General features: G+C 41.6%; 1 protein-coding gene across 5 annotated transcripts in view; it reads left to right on the top strand.

Annotated features, from left to right (window-relative positions):
- MOB2 (MOB kinase activator 2) overlaps positions 1–17,772 on the top strand; it is a 113,825-nt gene that overhangs the window by 75,398 nt on the left and 20,655 nt on the right. The window contains exon 1 of one of the 5 annotated variants that reach the window (XM_027724146.2): positions 6,548–6,678. The exons of the other annotated variants lie outside the window; for them this stretch is intronic. Coding sequence (XP_027579947.1) covers positions 6,569–6,678 — 110 coding nt within the window. The 5' untranslated portion in view covers positions 6,548–6,568. Of the gene's footprint in view, positions 1–6,547; positions 6,679–17,772 lie in introns of those variants that run through there. 5 annotated transcript variants of the gene reach the window in all.

Raw genomic sequence — 17,772 nt, 5'->3', positions numbered from 1 at the left:
CCCTCCTCTGGGCTGAGCTGCCCCAATGCAAACACTACTCATACTTACTCATTTGCTGAACGCCTGCTGGAAAGCTTTTCATCTGTGTAATAAATTTGAACTATTTCAGGTTATAAGTTAGGTACTTCATGGCATTGTTTACATGGCGAAATCTGTGTTGGCCTCCTGTTGCTCTGATCTGTACTGGGCCTGGGTGGTATTAAGAAATCAAATTAGCTTGGGTGCAGCATCTGTGTGCTGAGTTGTATGTGGAATGCAAATGTGCGCTCGTCTGGGTGTGAATCAAGTTAATTTTGTGACTTCTGGATTTTGTGGTCCTGCTCCTCAGAAGTAGTAGCTAAGGAGTTACTCTGTAAGTGCCAGGAATTACAATGAATAGTTTCTCATTACATAATGTAAGCTCTGTGTGTTATATTTTGTAATGCATGCCTGGAGAAAAATCTCATAGAATAAATTTCATGCTTATTTCGTTAATTGTTTCTCCCTGGTGCTGTCATCTAAATGTGACATTACCAGCTAAAATCATTTGCTATACTGAAATGAAACCATTCTTAGCACCAAAAAGGAGGGAAACTTGTATTTCCTTAGTGTTTCTCCATCTGTCTGGGAAAACTCTGCACGTTCACTCCCAGCATCTCCCCTTTTTTCTTCTATCCTTTCCCACCCAAGCATAGATACTCCTGACCAATGACAGTGCTGACACAGATACCCTCCTTTCCTGTGCTGATTATACCTTTGACTCCTTAGCCTAGGGTTTTGTTCCAATTTGCAATCAGGGTTTTATTTTCCATGCCATATTTAACTAAGTCTGTGAAAACAGTAGTCATGTTGTAAAACTTACAGGGAGAGTTTTGTATATATGTAGCAAGTAGCTCTGAATATGTTAAACAATCCCTGGGGAGAACTTCTTAGCCAAGTTTTACCTCTTTATATGAAGCTTGAGGTCCAGTGTATTTGGGAGAGGGAAGGAAAATAACAGGAGCCTTTCATTTTAGCTTTTCTGTATCAAATACATAGTGCACTAATGCTTCCCTGGAGTGTAGCCTAGTTAAACTTTAAAATTAGGGCAAGAAAAAAAAGAGGAATGGTAAAATGTGAGATGGAATTGTCACTTGTGTTATCTCTGGGAAGGAACTAACAGCAGCTGCAATGGTATAAATTCAGTATCTCGGTCTTTACAGTGTGCTGTATGCACCCCATGCAGCCTATCAGCAGGCACTCTGCTTAATAAGAATTCTTCCTTTGACGCGCTTGGTGAAATACAGGTGTTGAAAGACATCTTTTTGGGCACTCAGAATGATAAATGCTTAGCTTCACTGGCAAACCTTTGCTTGCTGCTGTTTTCTTCTCCCCCTTTTCCCCACTGGAAGAAAAAAGGGATTTTATCTTCTTTGAGATGGATATTGCATGTCACTTGAGCTCCAGTGTCACCTGGAGCTATTACCAGGCTTTTACTCAGCAAACTTTGTATTTATGGAAGACACTTTTATGAGGATGTTAGATTTGAGTTGTTTATTTTCAAATATTTTCGAATTTATTGTTCCATTATGTAGTAGTGCCAAGCATATTGTTTTGCAAACTAGAAAGAGGAAAACCCTCTGCCTCCTGAGACTGTGTCATTGCAGTATTTTACTGTTGTGGAATGAACTATGTAAGAAAGGTATCGTGTAGAACTGCTTCATCCTCACTGAAAGAAGGTGCTATATAATGCTATGCAACACCTTAGTACAGAAAGTAAATAACCTTTTTTTTGGTGGAAAACAGGGGAGGCTTGAAGCAGAATGCAGTAGTCTTGGAACTTGCCTAGGATTCTGAATAATAACTTTTAATTATAGAAATTATTTTTATAACAGTGGTAAGATTTTAGGAGTCCTCCAAACTAAGTTCTGAATCTGATGCTTCTCTCCAACTCCATGGCGATTCTTTGACTCAGAATTTTACTTGCCACAAACTCACCTGGAACAGCTGCTCAGGAAGCAAGTGTCCTTCCAGTGTATGTTTTGCAGAGAGCTTTTGTCATTTGAAGTGGGCTGACTCAGGAGGACTGACTGAAATGCAGACGACAGAAATGAACTCTGTTCTCTATTTCAAATCACTTTTCCATGTAGAGACTGTGTGTGACCATCTCATCCTTTATTAATAGAGCTTGGGTCCTAGTTCAGTGCTGGTAGAGTTGAGCTGCTGCTGTTGCTGCTTCCTTCAACACATTCATGTTCTTCAGCTTTGATCCATACACACTTGGTGAACCTGGCTTAACTTGACATTTGGGATTTCAGAACAATAGATGCACCTACACACATCAGAAATACAGTGCCTTTGAGATCACAATTTCTGTTTGGTACATATGGTAGCATTCACTCTTTTCCTTTGTTTTCTTTTTTTTAAGTGATATTTGATGAACCCTTCATTCTTCTCATTTTGTGCATCCTTTCTGAAAAACCTTAATATAAACATAACTTTTTTAAGTTCCTAGTGGAGCTCTACTGATATTTTGAGCTAATTTGCTGTTCTTGTTGCTATTGATTGTTTCTCATGTTATGGATGAAGTGAGAATATCATTTATCATTTTTTGCTCTCTGCCTGTTGTAGAAAAAAACACCTCATAGTTACTGATGAAGCCAAAGGCGGTTGCAGGGTAGACACTGACTTGTCACTGTTACCAGAGTTTTCAATAAAGCAGCAAATGTAGGCACCTTGTGACTTACAAGTGTGCTACTCTTAAACTCAGTCTTTTATAAACAAACTTTCTGCAGTGTGTGTGACCACTTTGCTAAGGCTTGTGTCACAACACTGTTTGTGGCCAGGAAGACCTATTTCTCCTGCTATAATCTCAAATGTGGAGCTGAACGCATACCTTTGAAATCTTCTATTTCCCTCTTCACTATGACCACCTCCAAACTGCTTTTTGAGATTGAGACAACTTGTCTTCAGCCTGTCTTCTGTCCAAAATGCATGCCTTTACTGTTGACACAAAGCAGATCTGCTCATGCCATCTGCTGCTGTGTGAGGATGACAAAATGGAGAGCAAATGTAATCTCAGTATAAATACAGTTTAGAGTCAAGCTAAAGGATAAAATGTTCTCGTTGCTGGTTTTCAGTGGTTCCAGAGACCTGGGGGTACGCTGTGAGGTAACTGGAAAGGGTACTTGGCTAGGTGGCAGCAGGACACTAAAGTCAAACAAAAGGGCTAATGAGCTTGCAAAATTGAAATGTTATATGTCAGGCAGGGACACACAATAAACTTTAGCTTAATTTAAAACAGAACTTTACAGTGTGATGCAAGACTTCATATCTATACATATAAATGCTGAATTGTACCTTAATCAAAATAATGGTTATGATTTTTTTCTTTTCTCTGGCATTGTTTGCTTGTCTGGGTTGAATACAACTTGCTTTCTTTGCCAAACCTCTGGGTACTAGTATATATTCCTGTGGTGGCTGCTAGTATATATTCCTGTGGTGGCTGCTTTACACTTTTTATGGAACAGTAGAAGGAGCAAATAAGTATATAATTGTTAACTGCTGCTTATAACAGCATTATAAATACAAAGCATTATTCATAAAATGTATAAATATCACTCCTTGGCTTGGTAGTTGGGATCAATCTAGAAAGCTTTCCATGAGTGTACTGTAAGCATATATAGTCATATGTAAGTGGGTGCTCTTCCCAGTGCACTGTTGTGCCCTTCCTCTGTGCCACTGGTGATGCTACTGTTTTGCATATCTGTGGGTCCAGTACACATCATAAAGCTGTTGGTAGGTCCATTCACAGATATTTCTGTTAATGTTTCAGTGATGATTTCAATACACAACTCTGATCCTTCAAGGCTGTCTGGAGGGTAAGGTATATGCTAGAAGCAGTTTGCTGCTGCTGAAGCAACTTGGACCAAGACTGGATCCAACAGTTGGTAAATCAGGCGATGTTGAGAAAGCAAGTGGAAAAAAAAGCTTCCAGTGGTTGTAAATAAGCAGGATTTCACATGGCTGTAAGACACACCCTTAAGGAAGTGCAGATATGCATTCTTCAGAATATGCATAGGTAGAGATCAGACCATCAGCCTTGTTCAAATAAACACATTGGTTGTAGATGGAGTACTGCTCTTTCTGGATGAAGCAGCTCTCAAGTAAACCCATTTATGTCTGCAGATTTGCTGTAAATCGTGTTGAAGTGTGAGAATCTGTACTGCACGTGTGTTTTAAATTATTTGTGTTGATGCCACATAAATAAAGTGTGTGTGCTTAAGTTGTGCTTCCTATATCCCCTGTTTGATTTTTATTATTATGAAGCATTTAAAATTGACTTTGAGATGCTGGGTTTTCACACAACTTGCATAAAATCCCCTACTACAGGTGAACTGTAGCATGCAGTTGACCCAAAAAGGGGATACTGCTTGAGTAGAGTAAAACCGATAGATGGAGGAAAGGCTGGAAATGGTGCCACAGAGACATACGGTTGAGGAAAGCAAAAGATAAAGCATTGGTTTGATGTGGAAGCTAGCAGAATAGAGAAACAGACCATTTATATGCATCAAAGTAAAAAGATACCAGGTTTGAAAATTGTATTTCAATTGATCTATCAGTTTTAACAGCAGAGCATCAGTTCCTAACCTGTATGAGATCACAGAACCTCTCTCTCTGAAGAGTGACTGTTTAGCAGTCAGATTCATGGAGAGGCCAGCTTCCCTAGTTCAACTGTAATACCACAGAGCTGTATTTATTTTGGTTTCACCCCTGGATTTTCCTTTAATTTACTTTGAATAGACAGACTTTTATTAAAACTTAAGCTGCTTTATATCACAGGCTTGTTGTTTTTAAGGTGGTTCTTCAACAAACAGCATTCCCTCTGTGTGGATTTCCCTGGTGAATGAAGCAAGGGCAGCTGCCCTCTTGGCAGGTGCCTTTCCTCCATTTGCCAGGATTCTTGCTTTTTAGTGTTACTGTCACAAGTCGCTGTTACCGGGGGAAAAGGTTGAGTGAGCATCAGATTTTTCACGGATTGGATAATCTTCTGTATGAAGTGCCGAGATGCAGCACGGAAAGCTGAGCTGTGTTCAGCTGCAGGCTTCCTGTGTGCTATCAGTGAAGTCATTACAACCCCGTCTTAAGTGGATTGCTTGGAGAGTGGGAATAAAAATACCTCCTGCTTCACAAGGGTGTGGAGGCCTAACTTGGACATGCAACTAAAAGTGCATAGCTGACAAACACCACTGTCCCAAGTAGGGACTGAGTAGTGACACATTATTCCTCCAAGTTGCATCACGTGGCTGTGGTTTCTTGGGTTTGTGCAAACAGCAGCCACATTCCCAACTACTTTGACCAAGTGATGCTGGGTTGGTGACGGCAGCAATGTCATTGTTTGTGCTAAGTTTAATTCAACGAGCCTGTTGGCCTTCTGTTTACAGGGGAAGATGCCTGTTCAGTAAATGAACTGGAACACTTGGCTATGCCTGTCTGGGGAAGGGCCCCTTCTGACTGCAGCCTGCATTGGAGGTGTATGTAAGATAGCAAACCCCCTGTTTTCTCTGAGGTGTCGTGGGTTGGGTTTTAGCCTTTCAGAATAAGTGATGTCCTCAGGGCTTTGTGTTCTAGGTCACATTATGCCACACCTGTCACATTTTTTGTTGTGATTTGGCTCTAAATGCTACATCAGCAAGCTGTGGGCACAGCTGCCTGTCCAAAAGGGGCATGAAGTGGTGGTTTTGTGCTGTGGCTAAGGAGCTGGACATATAGTGCTTTTCTAAGGTCTGTTAGGAAAATTCATGGCAAAGTGGTTTCTCTGGGTAAAACTGCTGGTGTGTTACAACGGGCCTTGTGTTTGTGGATGCTGCTTAATCCCTTGTCCTCTGAGAACCATTACCAAAGTGCCTACTTGTAACTCTGGTCACAATGGCAAGGCAGCTCTGGTTTTATTCTTTTTTCTGCTGATTTTATTCTTCTTCACCCTTCCTGTGTTTAAGCCTCTCTGATAAAAGTCTTGATGTCATTTCTGGGCTGACCTGCACTATGTAAAACTGCTCCTGGCAGACCGTCTGTAGCTCTGTTCTTGGGTTAGCCCATGCCCTTGCATGTCGCTGAGTCCTGAGGGCAGCGCAAAGCCTTGCTCACAAAAGGCATCATTATTCCCGTTTCTCACTGGGAGTCCAGCCTGGCCCCATTACGGACGGGGCCCGTACTGCAGACAGGAACAGCGGCGCGCCTGCCCCACGTCCTGCTAAGTCAGGCACCGTCCTACTTTGCCTCGCTCTCTCTTCGGCTGCCAAGAGAAGGGGCAGAGGATTGATTGGTGATGGTGTTGCTGCCCGGGGCGCTGCCTCCCCCCTGTCCCAGCCCCAGGCAGGGTTGTGTAACGCGGCCGGGCCCCGCAGCCCCGGCAGAGCGCGGGGGCCCCTGGCCGGGCCGGTTCGGGGCAGCGCCGGCCGGGGCGGGGCGGAGGAGCGGCGGCACCGCCCGCCCCCAGCGCCATTGGCGGCTCCCCGGCGGGGCCGGGCGGGGGCGGGAGCTGCCCGGGGACAGCGGCGGGGAGTCCGGGCCGAGCTGTGTCCCCCGCTCCGCTCCGCTCGGCCGTACCATGGTCGGGGATCACTGCAGCCTCCCCGGTGAACGGCCCGTGCTCGCCCAGAGTCCCAAACCCGGACTAAGCTGTAAGATGGTCCTGCAGGCGGTGGGCAAAGTGCTGCGGTAAGGACGGCGGCGGGCAGGGCAGGGCGGCTGCCCACGGGGCATCCCGGGAGAGCAGGGAGATGGAGCTCCAGTGAAAACTCCGTCCCGGGCGCTGCTCAGTCCCGCTCGTGTGTGGAGGAGGGAGGCTGCTTTCGGGAGGGTGGAAGTTGGAACGGTAGTAGGTGCTTGGGGAGAAACATTTGTTCACCCTTAGCACTGCAGTCAAGTTTTGTTTGTGCTTTCATGAGAAATGAATTTCCAGGACGTAAGCAGGCAGTGAAGGTCCTGGCTTGCCTGAATAAGGAGTCCGACCAACATGCTGCATATGCTTTGGCAAGTTTTCTACAGAAATGCTGTAAGATGAGGGGAAAAAATGGCTCATGTAGCTCAAAAGGACTTGTGTGAGCACTGAGACGTGCATGACTACTGAGACCAAAACCAGACTCTTTGGCAAAGGATGTGCAGTAATATGATTCGGAGGAGTTCTGACCCGTTCTGGTTGGCAGGGAAAAACGTCACCACAAATATTAGGATTAGCAGCCTTGTTCTTCAACAACTGCAGCTTTTTATTTTGGTTAAGTATGTACAGATATTTTTCTGGGATCTTTGAGGAGTGGCAGTGCTGCTTCAAAAAGGAGCCTTGTTCCTTCAGCGTTGTCCCGTTTCCTACTGTCTGTTGCCAACTGTTAAATGTTTGTCAACAGAAACATTATCCCTCTCTTCCTCCCTTGACTCACGTCTCTCCCCGAGCGACTTTAGGGGAGCAATTTATTAAAGCAGAATGTTCTGCTCACGAAGTGGCTGAGCTCTGACTGGGACTTCAGCTAGAGGAGTTCAATGGGCTTGAAGCAGGCTTGGTGAGAACAGCTGCTCAGAGTTGCTCTTAAAGAAGTCCTGTATTGCAGTACTTTTTTTTGTCCATGTTAAAAATATTTTCCTGTAGAAAACATTAGTTTAAGGAATTCAGGTCTCTCTTTCAGCTTTTTAACAAGTTTAATGTCCCTTCTTTGCATTTTTGGGGGGTGTTGTGTCTATAATTCAATATGGTGTTACACAGCTGGTCATATCATAAAATCCTTTGGCCAGCGGCTTGCTATTCATGCTGTGAACCTTTTGAAGTTTTTGGTAGCTGTTCTATTGGCAGCACTCCCAGATGTAAATAGATGGGTGTCTCTGTAGAGAAGAATTGCCAAACCTCCAAACCTTTTGTTCAGCATCTATGGCAGTTTATTTTAAAGAATAGGTAAGTTCCTGTGACTTAGCAGTAAAACATATATTTTTGGTTTATGCAGTGCACACTGCATAAATTGAAAAAATGTAGCTTAACCTCATCCTTTCTTCTCTTACTAGAGTATGTGCAGAAATTGTGCTTACTTTTATTTACCTTTTTTTTATCTCCTGATATTTATTTTCTACATGTATTATAAACCTTTTGTGAAAGCAGGAAAAAGCTGTTGTCACACATGAAATGTTTTGGGCTGGCGAATTAATAGGATAACTTTATTTTGCTAAGCTGTTACTAGATGGGGGTGATTACTATTTTGTAGTACAGTGGGGGTTTTTTATGTGTCTTTTCATACTGCATTATCTCCTTTTGCTCAGAGTTAGAGAGAAATGTGAAGTCACAAAAAATTTCTTCAAATGCCAGACTGTTTCTCTTATTTCTCTTCTTGAATCTGCTTCAGATGCCTTATCTGACCTTATGTGTGTTACTTCATCTTACTTTGTTCTGTGAAACATGAGCTCATAGTCTGCAAAGAGCTCAGGCAGTGTAAGAGCACAGGTAGCTGTGCTATCTCTCTAGGTAGGAGCCCAGGTAAATCCCAAGTCCAATCAAAGTTTTCTTATTGCAGAAATTGGGTATTAGTACTTAAGGAAGTGTAAGCCCAGTCAGCGATGTCGAAAGAAGGAACCACATGGGACCTCATTTAGGCCAAAACTGGTGTCTGGTTGGTGACAGCTGTGGTGGGATTTCTGGGAACAGAGGCATCTGCAGCTGAGTTTCGTCCACCTTATTGTTGGTAGATAAGAAAAGAGACCTTAAAGACATGGTTGAATGCAGAGGTGCAATGCCACCCCAATACAGAGTGACCCTTGATAATACTACATTGTAGTCATAAGAAGTTAAATGAGATTGTATAAACCATTACTATAATGGTTTGCCATCTCAGAGTAAGAGTAGGACAAAGGGTTATCAAATACCACTTTTAAGCTTGGCCCTCTGAAACTCTGCTGATTGAGTTTTCTCCAGTCTGTACAGAGGATGAATCCATGCTAAACTCTGCATGCAGTAATTTTTCTTCTGTTGATCAGGCCATCACCGGTGCCTTGGTGATGAGATCAGAGAATATCTTGCTTGTGCGTAGCTTGGTGCTATGAACAGCTCACTGCATTTTAGGCTCTCTTCTTGGGCCTGACTGGGAACTGTCATCATCACAGTTCCCTTCCAGCCCTCCATAGGCTGCCAAGGAATTGTAGAAATTCACAATGGACAAGGGATATAGTGCCTGTCTTCACTCCAGATTGCCTCCATTCTTGTCTCTCTCCTGGTTGTGAATTTTAAAGCTCAGTTATTCATGTACAGTACTTAATCAGTTTGATTCCCTGCATAGCAGATTTGTTGTATATTATTTACGTGAGTTGTGTGTAGTTACAACCGACTCACTTGAAGTTTTTAACATGCAAGTTGTTTTCATTAGTTAGTAGGTCTAAGGCCTCCTGGCTGCCAGATAGTATGTGTTTCACACACTAGTAATAACAGCTGCCAAAGGAGGAATCAGTACGTGGAAGAAACAAGGAGGGAAGTGTGAGGAAGCAGAAAGACTTCACGAGAAGCAGTAGCAGCCCTGAGAACCTGAGAAGAGTTTAAAAGAGCATAGGGAAAGACAACTGAACTAGAAAGGGGGAAAAATTGTAACAAAAGCAACAGATGTGTTCTCAGTCTTTCTAATTAATGTTTTATGAATGCTACTGTTAGGTTTATTGCTCTTTTAAATTATTAGTGATTCAGCTATGAAGAACTCTGGAGATGCTTGTATCTTTCATCATATTGGTTAGTAAACTGTGTCTAACTCTTCAGGGATAGGATCAAGGCTACTCACTTGTAACGATTAAAAAAATTATAACACCATTAGAAGAGTGTCATCTCCCCTTTAAATTAATCGTAGCATAGCTGAAAAGAAGTTGTGTGTATTCTTTAGCACAGTGTTTAATTAGGGCTTTCATTTCACTTATGTTTTTGAAATATGTTAATGTCATTTTTTCTCTCTCATGTAATGAATTGTGCAATTATGTAGCCCATGGTTAGAGAGGAAATAAAACTAAAATGGGTGCAGTTTTTCTGCATTTTGTTATTTTGATTTCTATGAGTTGGTGGATCTGGAGAGAGGTAGAAGGAGAAAGGGAAAAGAGTATCATGTCAAAACTTGGAATATTATTCTCTTTTATAGCATTATTTCATTAACTGTTCAAGTTTTTTGTGGCACCACAGATTCCCGTTAGCTTCCTTGCAGAGATGTGTGTTTTACTGGCCTCAAGCAGTACAAATGCAAGGAAGACTTGGGTTCCTGAGAACTCTCCCCTCTTTGGTTCCAGTGGATAACAGAGCCAGCCATAAGCATTTTTTGGAGCTGCCTGCTGATGATTTTAGGATACAGTGTTCACTGCCTGTGCCAGCACTTCAGTCCTGGTTCAGGTGCTCAGCGCCTTTGCTATGCCCTGCCACTTTGGGTCCTGTGCAGGCAATTTTTGGAGACTGTTCCTCATGCAGCTTCATACTCAGTGCGTTTCCTTTTAAGTCTTCAGTGAAACCAAGTCCCTCTGGAATAGTTGACTAATAATCAGTGATACGGTGGCAGGAAAGAGGAATGGTGCGGGCTACAGAGTTGTGATGTCATTGTGTAATGTCTTTTGATAAATTACGGTGTGGTTTATATGTACACACAGTCCCGGATGAGTGTGGGAATAGATAAGTTAAACCTCCCCTTTCTCAAAGAGCTCCCTTTTTACAGCAGTGTGCAGGGATTGATTTGGATACCAACCAAAACAACCAACCCAACCCCACTCTTTTTGGGTAGGTGTGCCATTTGGCATTACTAATAAAGTGGAATTTTTAGATGTGCTTTTCCAGAGTGTAGTAATTTGTCTTCAGTGATAGTGTGATAATGATTGCTTCAGTCAGATAAATTAGCAAGTTTCAGTTGGCATTCTGGATGTTGCTATGTATTTTTATATCCAGCACTTAAAATTTTTTGAAAAGTTAAATTCCTTCTCTATTCCTCAAATAATTCATAGCAAGATCAGAAAGAAAACAGGTTAGTTTTGATATTGTATTCTGCTTTTTTTTTTTATCATGCAGAGTTGTCTTAAATGTGTTTATGAACCAGGACATAGGTGGGTAGGAGCAGAGGGTGTTTGATGTAGCTGCCTCCTCTGTGCTGCCTTGACTCTTATGGCTTAAGAAAACTGTTGTCCATGATGCTTGTATGTATTGACAGGATCAAAGCAAATATTTAAAAAATCGATCCTGTTTTATTCTAATTTAGGTAGAAACATTTTTCAGTAATTTAGTCCGGTTCACAGTATTAGAAAGTAATTAGAAGAGCCTTGTTTAGCTAATCTGATTAATGGGGAAGGCTGGGGACAAGCAGAAGAGAAGGGAGGGAGGACAGTGTGCAGGGAAAGGGGCTTATAGGCAAAATGCTCTTCAGAGCATTTGGCTATTTTTATCCTGTTCTTTTTCTTTCTCCCTCCCACAACTTTCCATTGTACCAAAATAGTTCAAAATGTTTATGGTTCAGGGCAACTGACATCACTGGTTGTCGTGCTGTGTCTTGCTGAGTATTTCTGTGACAGGAGCTGATTCCTCACTCAGTGATGGCCTTTTGGGACACTCAGCTGCTCAGAAAGGACTGATGACACTATGGGGCAGTGACATCTTGTGCTTTGGCAAGGTGTGACCGTGCAGGAGGGACTCTGTGGCAGGTCTTCAATCTGTATGTGAGATTGATCTTTGACATGTGTCCTTTCCTCAGGACAGAGCAGGGTACAGAAGGCAGGCCTGGGTGGCATTGCCAGCCTGGTGGACTCTTTGGGTTGGGATGTGCCTGTTGGAGAGGCGGCTCTCCCTGCTTGTGCAGGCAGATGTTCTCCAGCATATGCAGGTAGCAAAGTCTATTCTGGTTGTAGCTACAAAAGTTGTAGTGCTCTGCTTGAAGTTCAGCCCCACTGGGAGCTGTTGGATACCTCTGACAAAGCCCAACTGAGGCCCTTGCTGGAGCTCAGGACTTGGAGCTGTGCTCTGGAAAGACGCTTTGTCTCTCTGGCAGGCCAGTGAGCCATGCACTCCTCCATTGCTTTGGGGTAGTTGTCAGTCTGCTCACTCTTATTTGCTCTGGGAGTGTCATGACCCTGGTGCATTTATAAAAGTTAGTGAACCATGTACAGTGTATTAACTTAATGAAGAAGTTGGTGTCTTTCTTCAGAGGTATTTACAACACTGAGTTGTATTTTGGTTACATGTTCTACATCCTGTGAGGTGATAGCCAGAGGGAGAGGACTGCTTAAATTCTTCTCTGTGTTGAAATAACCCTCTAAGGTGTCTCCAGAGGTAGTACAGGAAAGGCCCCTGCCCAAGGTTTAATAGCATTTTCCTCTGGTTTAGGGGCAAAAGTATGCTTCTTTTTTTTCCTGAAGATGCCTCCTGGACACTTTACAAAGAATAGAGTTGATTATAATCTCGAACTTCTGAAATTATTCACCCTTCTTTTATCTTGCTTCCTTGGTATGCATCTGTTTCGTTATAGGATTTGTTCCAGATTTTAGCTGCTTGTTTCAGCCTGGAAGATTATTTCAGTTTATATATGAGCAAAGTATGAGCATGCAACATTCATCCTTCTGGGAGTTGCCTACAATTTCTGGTTTGTCTCTTTGTTTCCTGTGTTGCAATAGCCCATGTTTCTGCTGCTGCTCTTTATGGAGAAAGTATCTATTTCACACAATTTCTATCCACTGTTCTCTGGTATCTCAAACTGTCTGTGCACCCCAAGGCTTTTACCAGGTAGGTTTGTAGGAGAAAAGTATTCCTCTTGTAGAAGAGCTTTTTTCTTTCGCCTTTCTTGATGATCTTTTTGGAAGAGGTGGGCTGTAGGAATGCGATCTCCCACCAGTTGTTGTCCTGTCTATAAAATGGCTAAGACAAAATATATCCATTCCTCTATCATACATCTTTCTCTGTGACTACACCAAAATCAAGTGTGTTAAAGCATTCTCTTGTTGAGGGGGATTTTCTAATCCTTTTCTTCATCCCCGGTGCTGTGTGGCTCTACAGAATTTTAACTAAGACTGCAGCAGATTGCTGTCAGAGAAGAGATGTTGCATTTCTTTTAAGAGCTGCCAGCACCTAGTCTCTGGAAAGAGAAGGGGATAGGATGTATGGATTAACCCTTTCTTCTAGCTTTCTGAACTAAAAAACCCCACTTCTTGGAGGGAATGGAGTCCATTAACACCAAAGTCAGGTTGTTTGAGCTTGTCAGAAAATGCTGCTCTGTTAATTTTCCAAGTTCTTTTCTGTCTGGTACTAAAATAAGTTTACAAATGCTTTTGCTCAGACAGCAGGGACTGGTGGTAGCAGATGCTCCCGAGGTGAAAGGAACATTGTGGATGTCTGTGTGATTCCTTTTATTTTTGAAAAAGGAAGAATCAGCAGTGAATGCACCTGTCCTCAGAAAGGCAGATAATGACAAAATATTAAAATTCTTAGCTTAATATCTGGCAAAAAAAAAAAGTAGTCCTGGCACACCATACAAAGTACACAGAGTTAATGAAGAAAGAAGGCTTGGGTTTCTTTACTGGTGATTTTATGTAACTTCACACAGAGGTGAGATAACATTAGGGGCACCTTGGTGTACCTCCACTCACATTCAAGACACTCAGATCTGCTCTTCAGTCCAATGTGTCCATGCATCCCAGACTCAGAACACCAAAGCCTTACAGGGATAAATGCTAACCATCAGCAGGATGCATTTGTCATGGCAGGGAAAAGGAAAATTGAGATGAAAGAGGCTTTGCTGATTCTTTGTTATACAAAATCTTCACTTTTGAAGCGACTGCCATATTTCTTCAGAACAAACCTATGCAGAAAAGGATAAAGCCTGGGGTCTTGAGACCACCATCTGTGTGGAACAGAGAGCAAACTGTTTTCTGTCTCAGTTGAAGTACTTATTTTTCTGTTGTTTTGCAGCATACAAAGATTTTTTCCATGCCTAGGTGTGTCATTCAAGTCCTTAAATTTTTAAATCCACACATTTTATTAGCAGTTGAGCTCACTGTTGTTAAATGATTTCAGTTGCAAGCCTTATGAGAGGAATTCCTACTGATTTTTGAAGTAGAGACGTAAGTATTTAGAATTAAGTGCATCAGCCAACAACAATAGTAAACTCTTCTGAGAGAGACTTCTTCACAGGTTGGGTACTATCTTTCATTTCTTCATAGTGAAGCTGCTAAGCACACAAGCAGTATGGCTACATCTCTGCCAAACCAGCAGGAACTGTTGGATAATGCCAGGAACTGAAATGGGGCTTCTCTGGTGAGCAGTGTGGACTGGGTTTGAAGAGAGTCAGCTGGTCAGGACCATTCCTTGCTTTGAGGTGTGACATTGCCTTTGCACTGTGTTTTGGGGAATGTGTTCGTCCAGGCTTGTATGAACTTTATCAATTGCAAATCCACATGAGCAGCTAAAAGAGCCTGCTTGTCATTTGCACATGCAGCCAAGGGAATGAAATAAATTCAGCACACAACTGTGTGCACCTAATTTTAATATTTATTTTTGTAAATTACTAGTGTTTCTTAACCAATTTCTTGGCTGTGCTTTCAGCATTTAATTAAAAGAATGAATTTGTATTTCAGCAAGCCCTTGGAGGTAACACTGTGAGGTTTTAATATATCTGTGAGGGTTTTTTCCTGGTTGCTAGTGGATCAGTGAGTGTCTGTAAAGGTGCTCTTACTTGCTTTTCAGTCTCCTGTGACGTATCTGGAAAAGTAATAAATTAGGGTTGGGAATCACTGCTGTCTCACAAGCTAATTAACAGTGATCTAACTGTACCAGTAATTAAACTATTATCCACCCTACTATTTTTTTCAATCAGTCATTCAAATATTCTTTACTTTGGCCCATGAATCCATAGCATTTTTATTTTAAATAAATTTTTTTTCTTCCTCTTTTATACAGAAAGCAAAACTTCAATGTGAAGTTTTCTAAGAAATTCTGAAACCGCTGTGTGTTATTGATGGCAAAACTGAACAGAGCATTGCATCATTCTGTCACAAAATTTTAAAAATTAACTACATGGTTACATTAGGGAATGTTTTGTACACATAATTTGTTAATGAAAGGTACCTAATTAAGATAATGCTTTGATTATCCTGTGAGGAGGAGACACACAATTTATACTTTCCAGCTATTGGTTTCAATTTTTAAGTTTAACAAGAGAGTTCATACTAAGACTGAAAAACACTGTTTCTCATCATGGGATCTGATCTAAGGAATGCCAGGAGAGGTGGGACTTCCCTGAACTAACTTTGGTTTAAATTAAAGCTAAAATATTAACAAAAGGGAAAAAGGAATCCATTTTTGATCTCTAAAGCTGCCATTGAGAACTGACCTTGACCAAAGGTCATTTCTAGTAAATAAATATCCTTCCTAATCACAATGCTGTAGTTAATTTAAAGTGTAAGAGATGAGTTTGTGAAGCTTGACACAGAGGATGAAAATTTCAGGTGGGGTTGCTTCCTCACAATTAGTATTTCATTGCCCAACCTGTTCAATAACTGATGGCTGGGTAGGTAATTGAATTCCCCATAGCTTTGTCTCAATGCAACAAGATGCACGTGTGTGTTGGTACACAGGCTTTAAAAGTGAGCTGACAGGTGCAGGCATGCGGAATTGCTGATGAATAGTGAAAACAAGTTGAATTTTTTCCCATATTATATATCTAATTGAGCTTATGTTCTGTACTGAAGCTCCTGCAAAGAAGGCCAAGGTGTTTGAAGTAGCCATGTTGTTACCTGTGTTTCCATGTACGCTCTCAGTTGTGCTGTGCCCCAGCACTTTTCTGTCCTATTAAACCACATTTTTTTAGATGTAAAGCAAACAATGTTTTATGTAAAGGATTCAGCTGTTGAAGTCTTGCCTGCTGTGTGATTACATATAGATGTCATTTTCCAGGGTAGAACTGTAGTAGGAAGGTAGGTGATGAACTTACTTTTACTCTCTTCCCAACATAAATAACTAACTTATCCTTCCAATGCAAGATACTTTTTGTGCCTAAATGGTTGTAATTTGCCCACTCCTGTCAGAAGTAAAGATGATGGTCCTTTACTGTTCCTTGCCTCTGGGGAGCTGAGGAGAGAGACAACTGTGACTGAGCTCAGCTGCAAGCTGACATGTTGCACCATGTTGAGAAATATTTGTCTATTGAGAGTACAGACTCTGGGTGAGTATTCCCATTAGCTGTTTGGGAATGTCATGCAGTCCATATTGCCTTCTTCCAGACTGTACAGTGTAACTGTGAAATACATCCTTAAACATTTTTGTAGACTTGTAAAAGTTGAGAATTTTAAAATTCTGTACATTAAACATTTTATGTACCCATCTTCTTAAATGAAGTGTGTAGGTAAGGTTCTGAACTTGGCCTGCATATCTAACGTATTTTCTTTGTTGCATGTTTTCTTTAGGCTACAGTCCTTAATACTAGTTAGTGTTGTCAGATAATTTTTTGTTGTTGTTGTACGAAGAGAGCTTGCAAGGCAAAAAGGCAGTGAGGAAAACTAAAACACTTTTTACAAAGACAAACCTGTCTGCACCCTGGTACTCTCTGAACAGAGCAGACTGTCTGCGTTTGTCTATCTTGGGCTGTATAGCAAGAAGTGTGATTGCTGAAGCCAGGTTGCCATGGTGAAATAATTCCCAGCAATTAAAGCACAGTTCTATCCTGAAAAGCAACTCTGTGCAAGCTATGTTGTGAAATCCCACATTTACAAGGCCATGAGGTATCCAAATCAAACTTGCTTGGTTTAGAAATAAAAAGATAGCTTTGCAGCCTGCCAGTTCTACAGACTTCATCAGGGTTGGAAGATAACAGTGTCTGCAGTGATTTATGTGCTCTGTTGGTGAACTCCCTCCCCACAAAGGTGGACCACAGTGTACTGCATGTGCTCTTCTAGAGAGATAACGGGGCTGCATCAGAATAGCCAGGAGGAGCAGTTGCTGCCAAAACTTGAATGTAATGACATAGAAGTCAAAATAACTCTGGTGTTCAAATAGGAGAATAGAGGAGATTAGATAAATCCCTGCTTAAATTAGTAAATGTGTCTGAAAAGACATAGGGAATGGGTATGTTAATTGAGAATTTTCGGTGTTTTTATAGTACATTCACATTTTCTTTCCATTTTCAGAGTCTAAAAGCCTTAAAAGAGAGACAAAAACTTCTTTTGTCAATTTAAGTTTTTCCTTGTTCTTTGCAAGCAGTGTTTCTGGCCTCCAGAATTTCTAATTGTCTGTTGAAAAAACACTGCTCTGAATATAATAATAAACCTGACAGATCTCTATTTATCTTCCCCAGAGTGAAAAGGGTGTTAAAAGCTGCCCCAAAACTTAGTTGCTTTCAAATCTTGGTGCAGATCACTTGTTCTCAAGGCTCTGCATTGTGGGTGACCTCCCCACTGCAGTGTATGTTAGGGAACCAGGCTTTCTGTCTCTGCCATTGTCTGCTCTCAGTTGAGAGCCAATTTTCTCCTTTCTCTGTATGTTTTAATTGAAGAAATTTAAGATATGCTACAGATCTCTGCCTTGGACAGAAATGTTTTCCATTATAGACAAAAACCTCTCTCTGCTAACTTCAAAAGGTCCTTGGAGAACTAGCTGAGATGTAAACATTTACATATGGAGATATCTGTGGCCAGGTGAAATGAATTCTGGTCCTACTGCATAGCTGCAGTATGGGAATATATTTAGCAGTGGAGGATGATGAGGAAGCACTTGTGTTGCTAGAATACTAATGGCATTTTTCCTTTGAGGGAGACAAGGATACAGGAGCATCCTTATCTTGGTACTGT

The sequence above is a fragment of the Pipra filicauda genome, unplaced genomic scaffold (assembly GCF_003945595.2).
Source record: "Pipra filicauda isolate LSUMZ 115617 unplaced genomic scaffold, ASM394559v2 scaffold222_size1277272_pilon, whole genome shotgun sequence".
Lineage (NCBI taxonomy): Eukaryota > Metazoa > Chordata > Aves > Passeriformes > Pipridae > Pipra > Pipra filicauda.
Note: the sequence above shows the minus strand (reverse complement) of the source record. Positions and strands in the feature narration are given on the sequence as shown.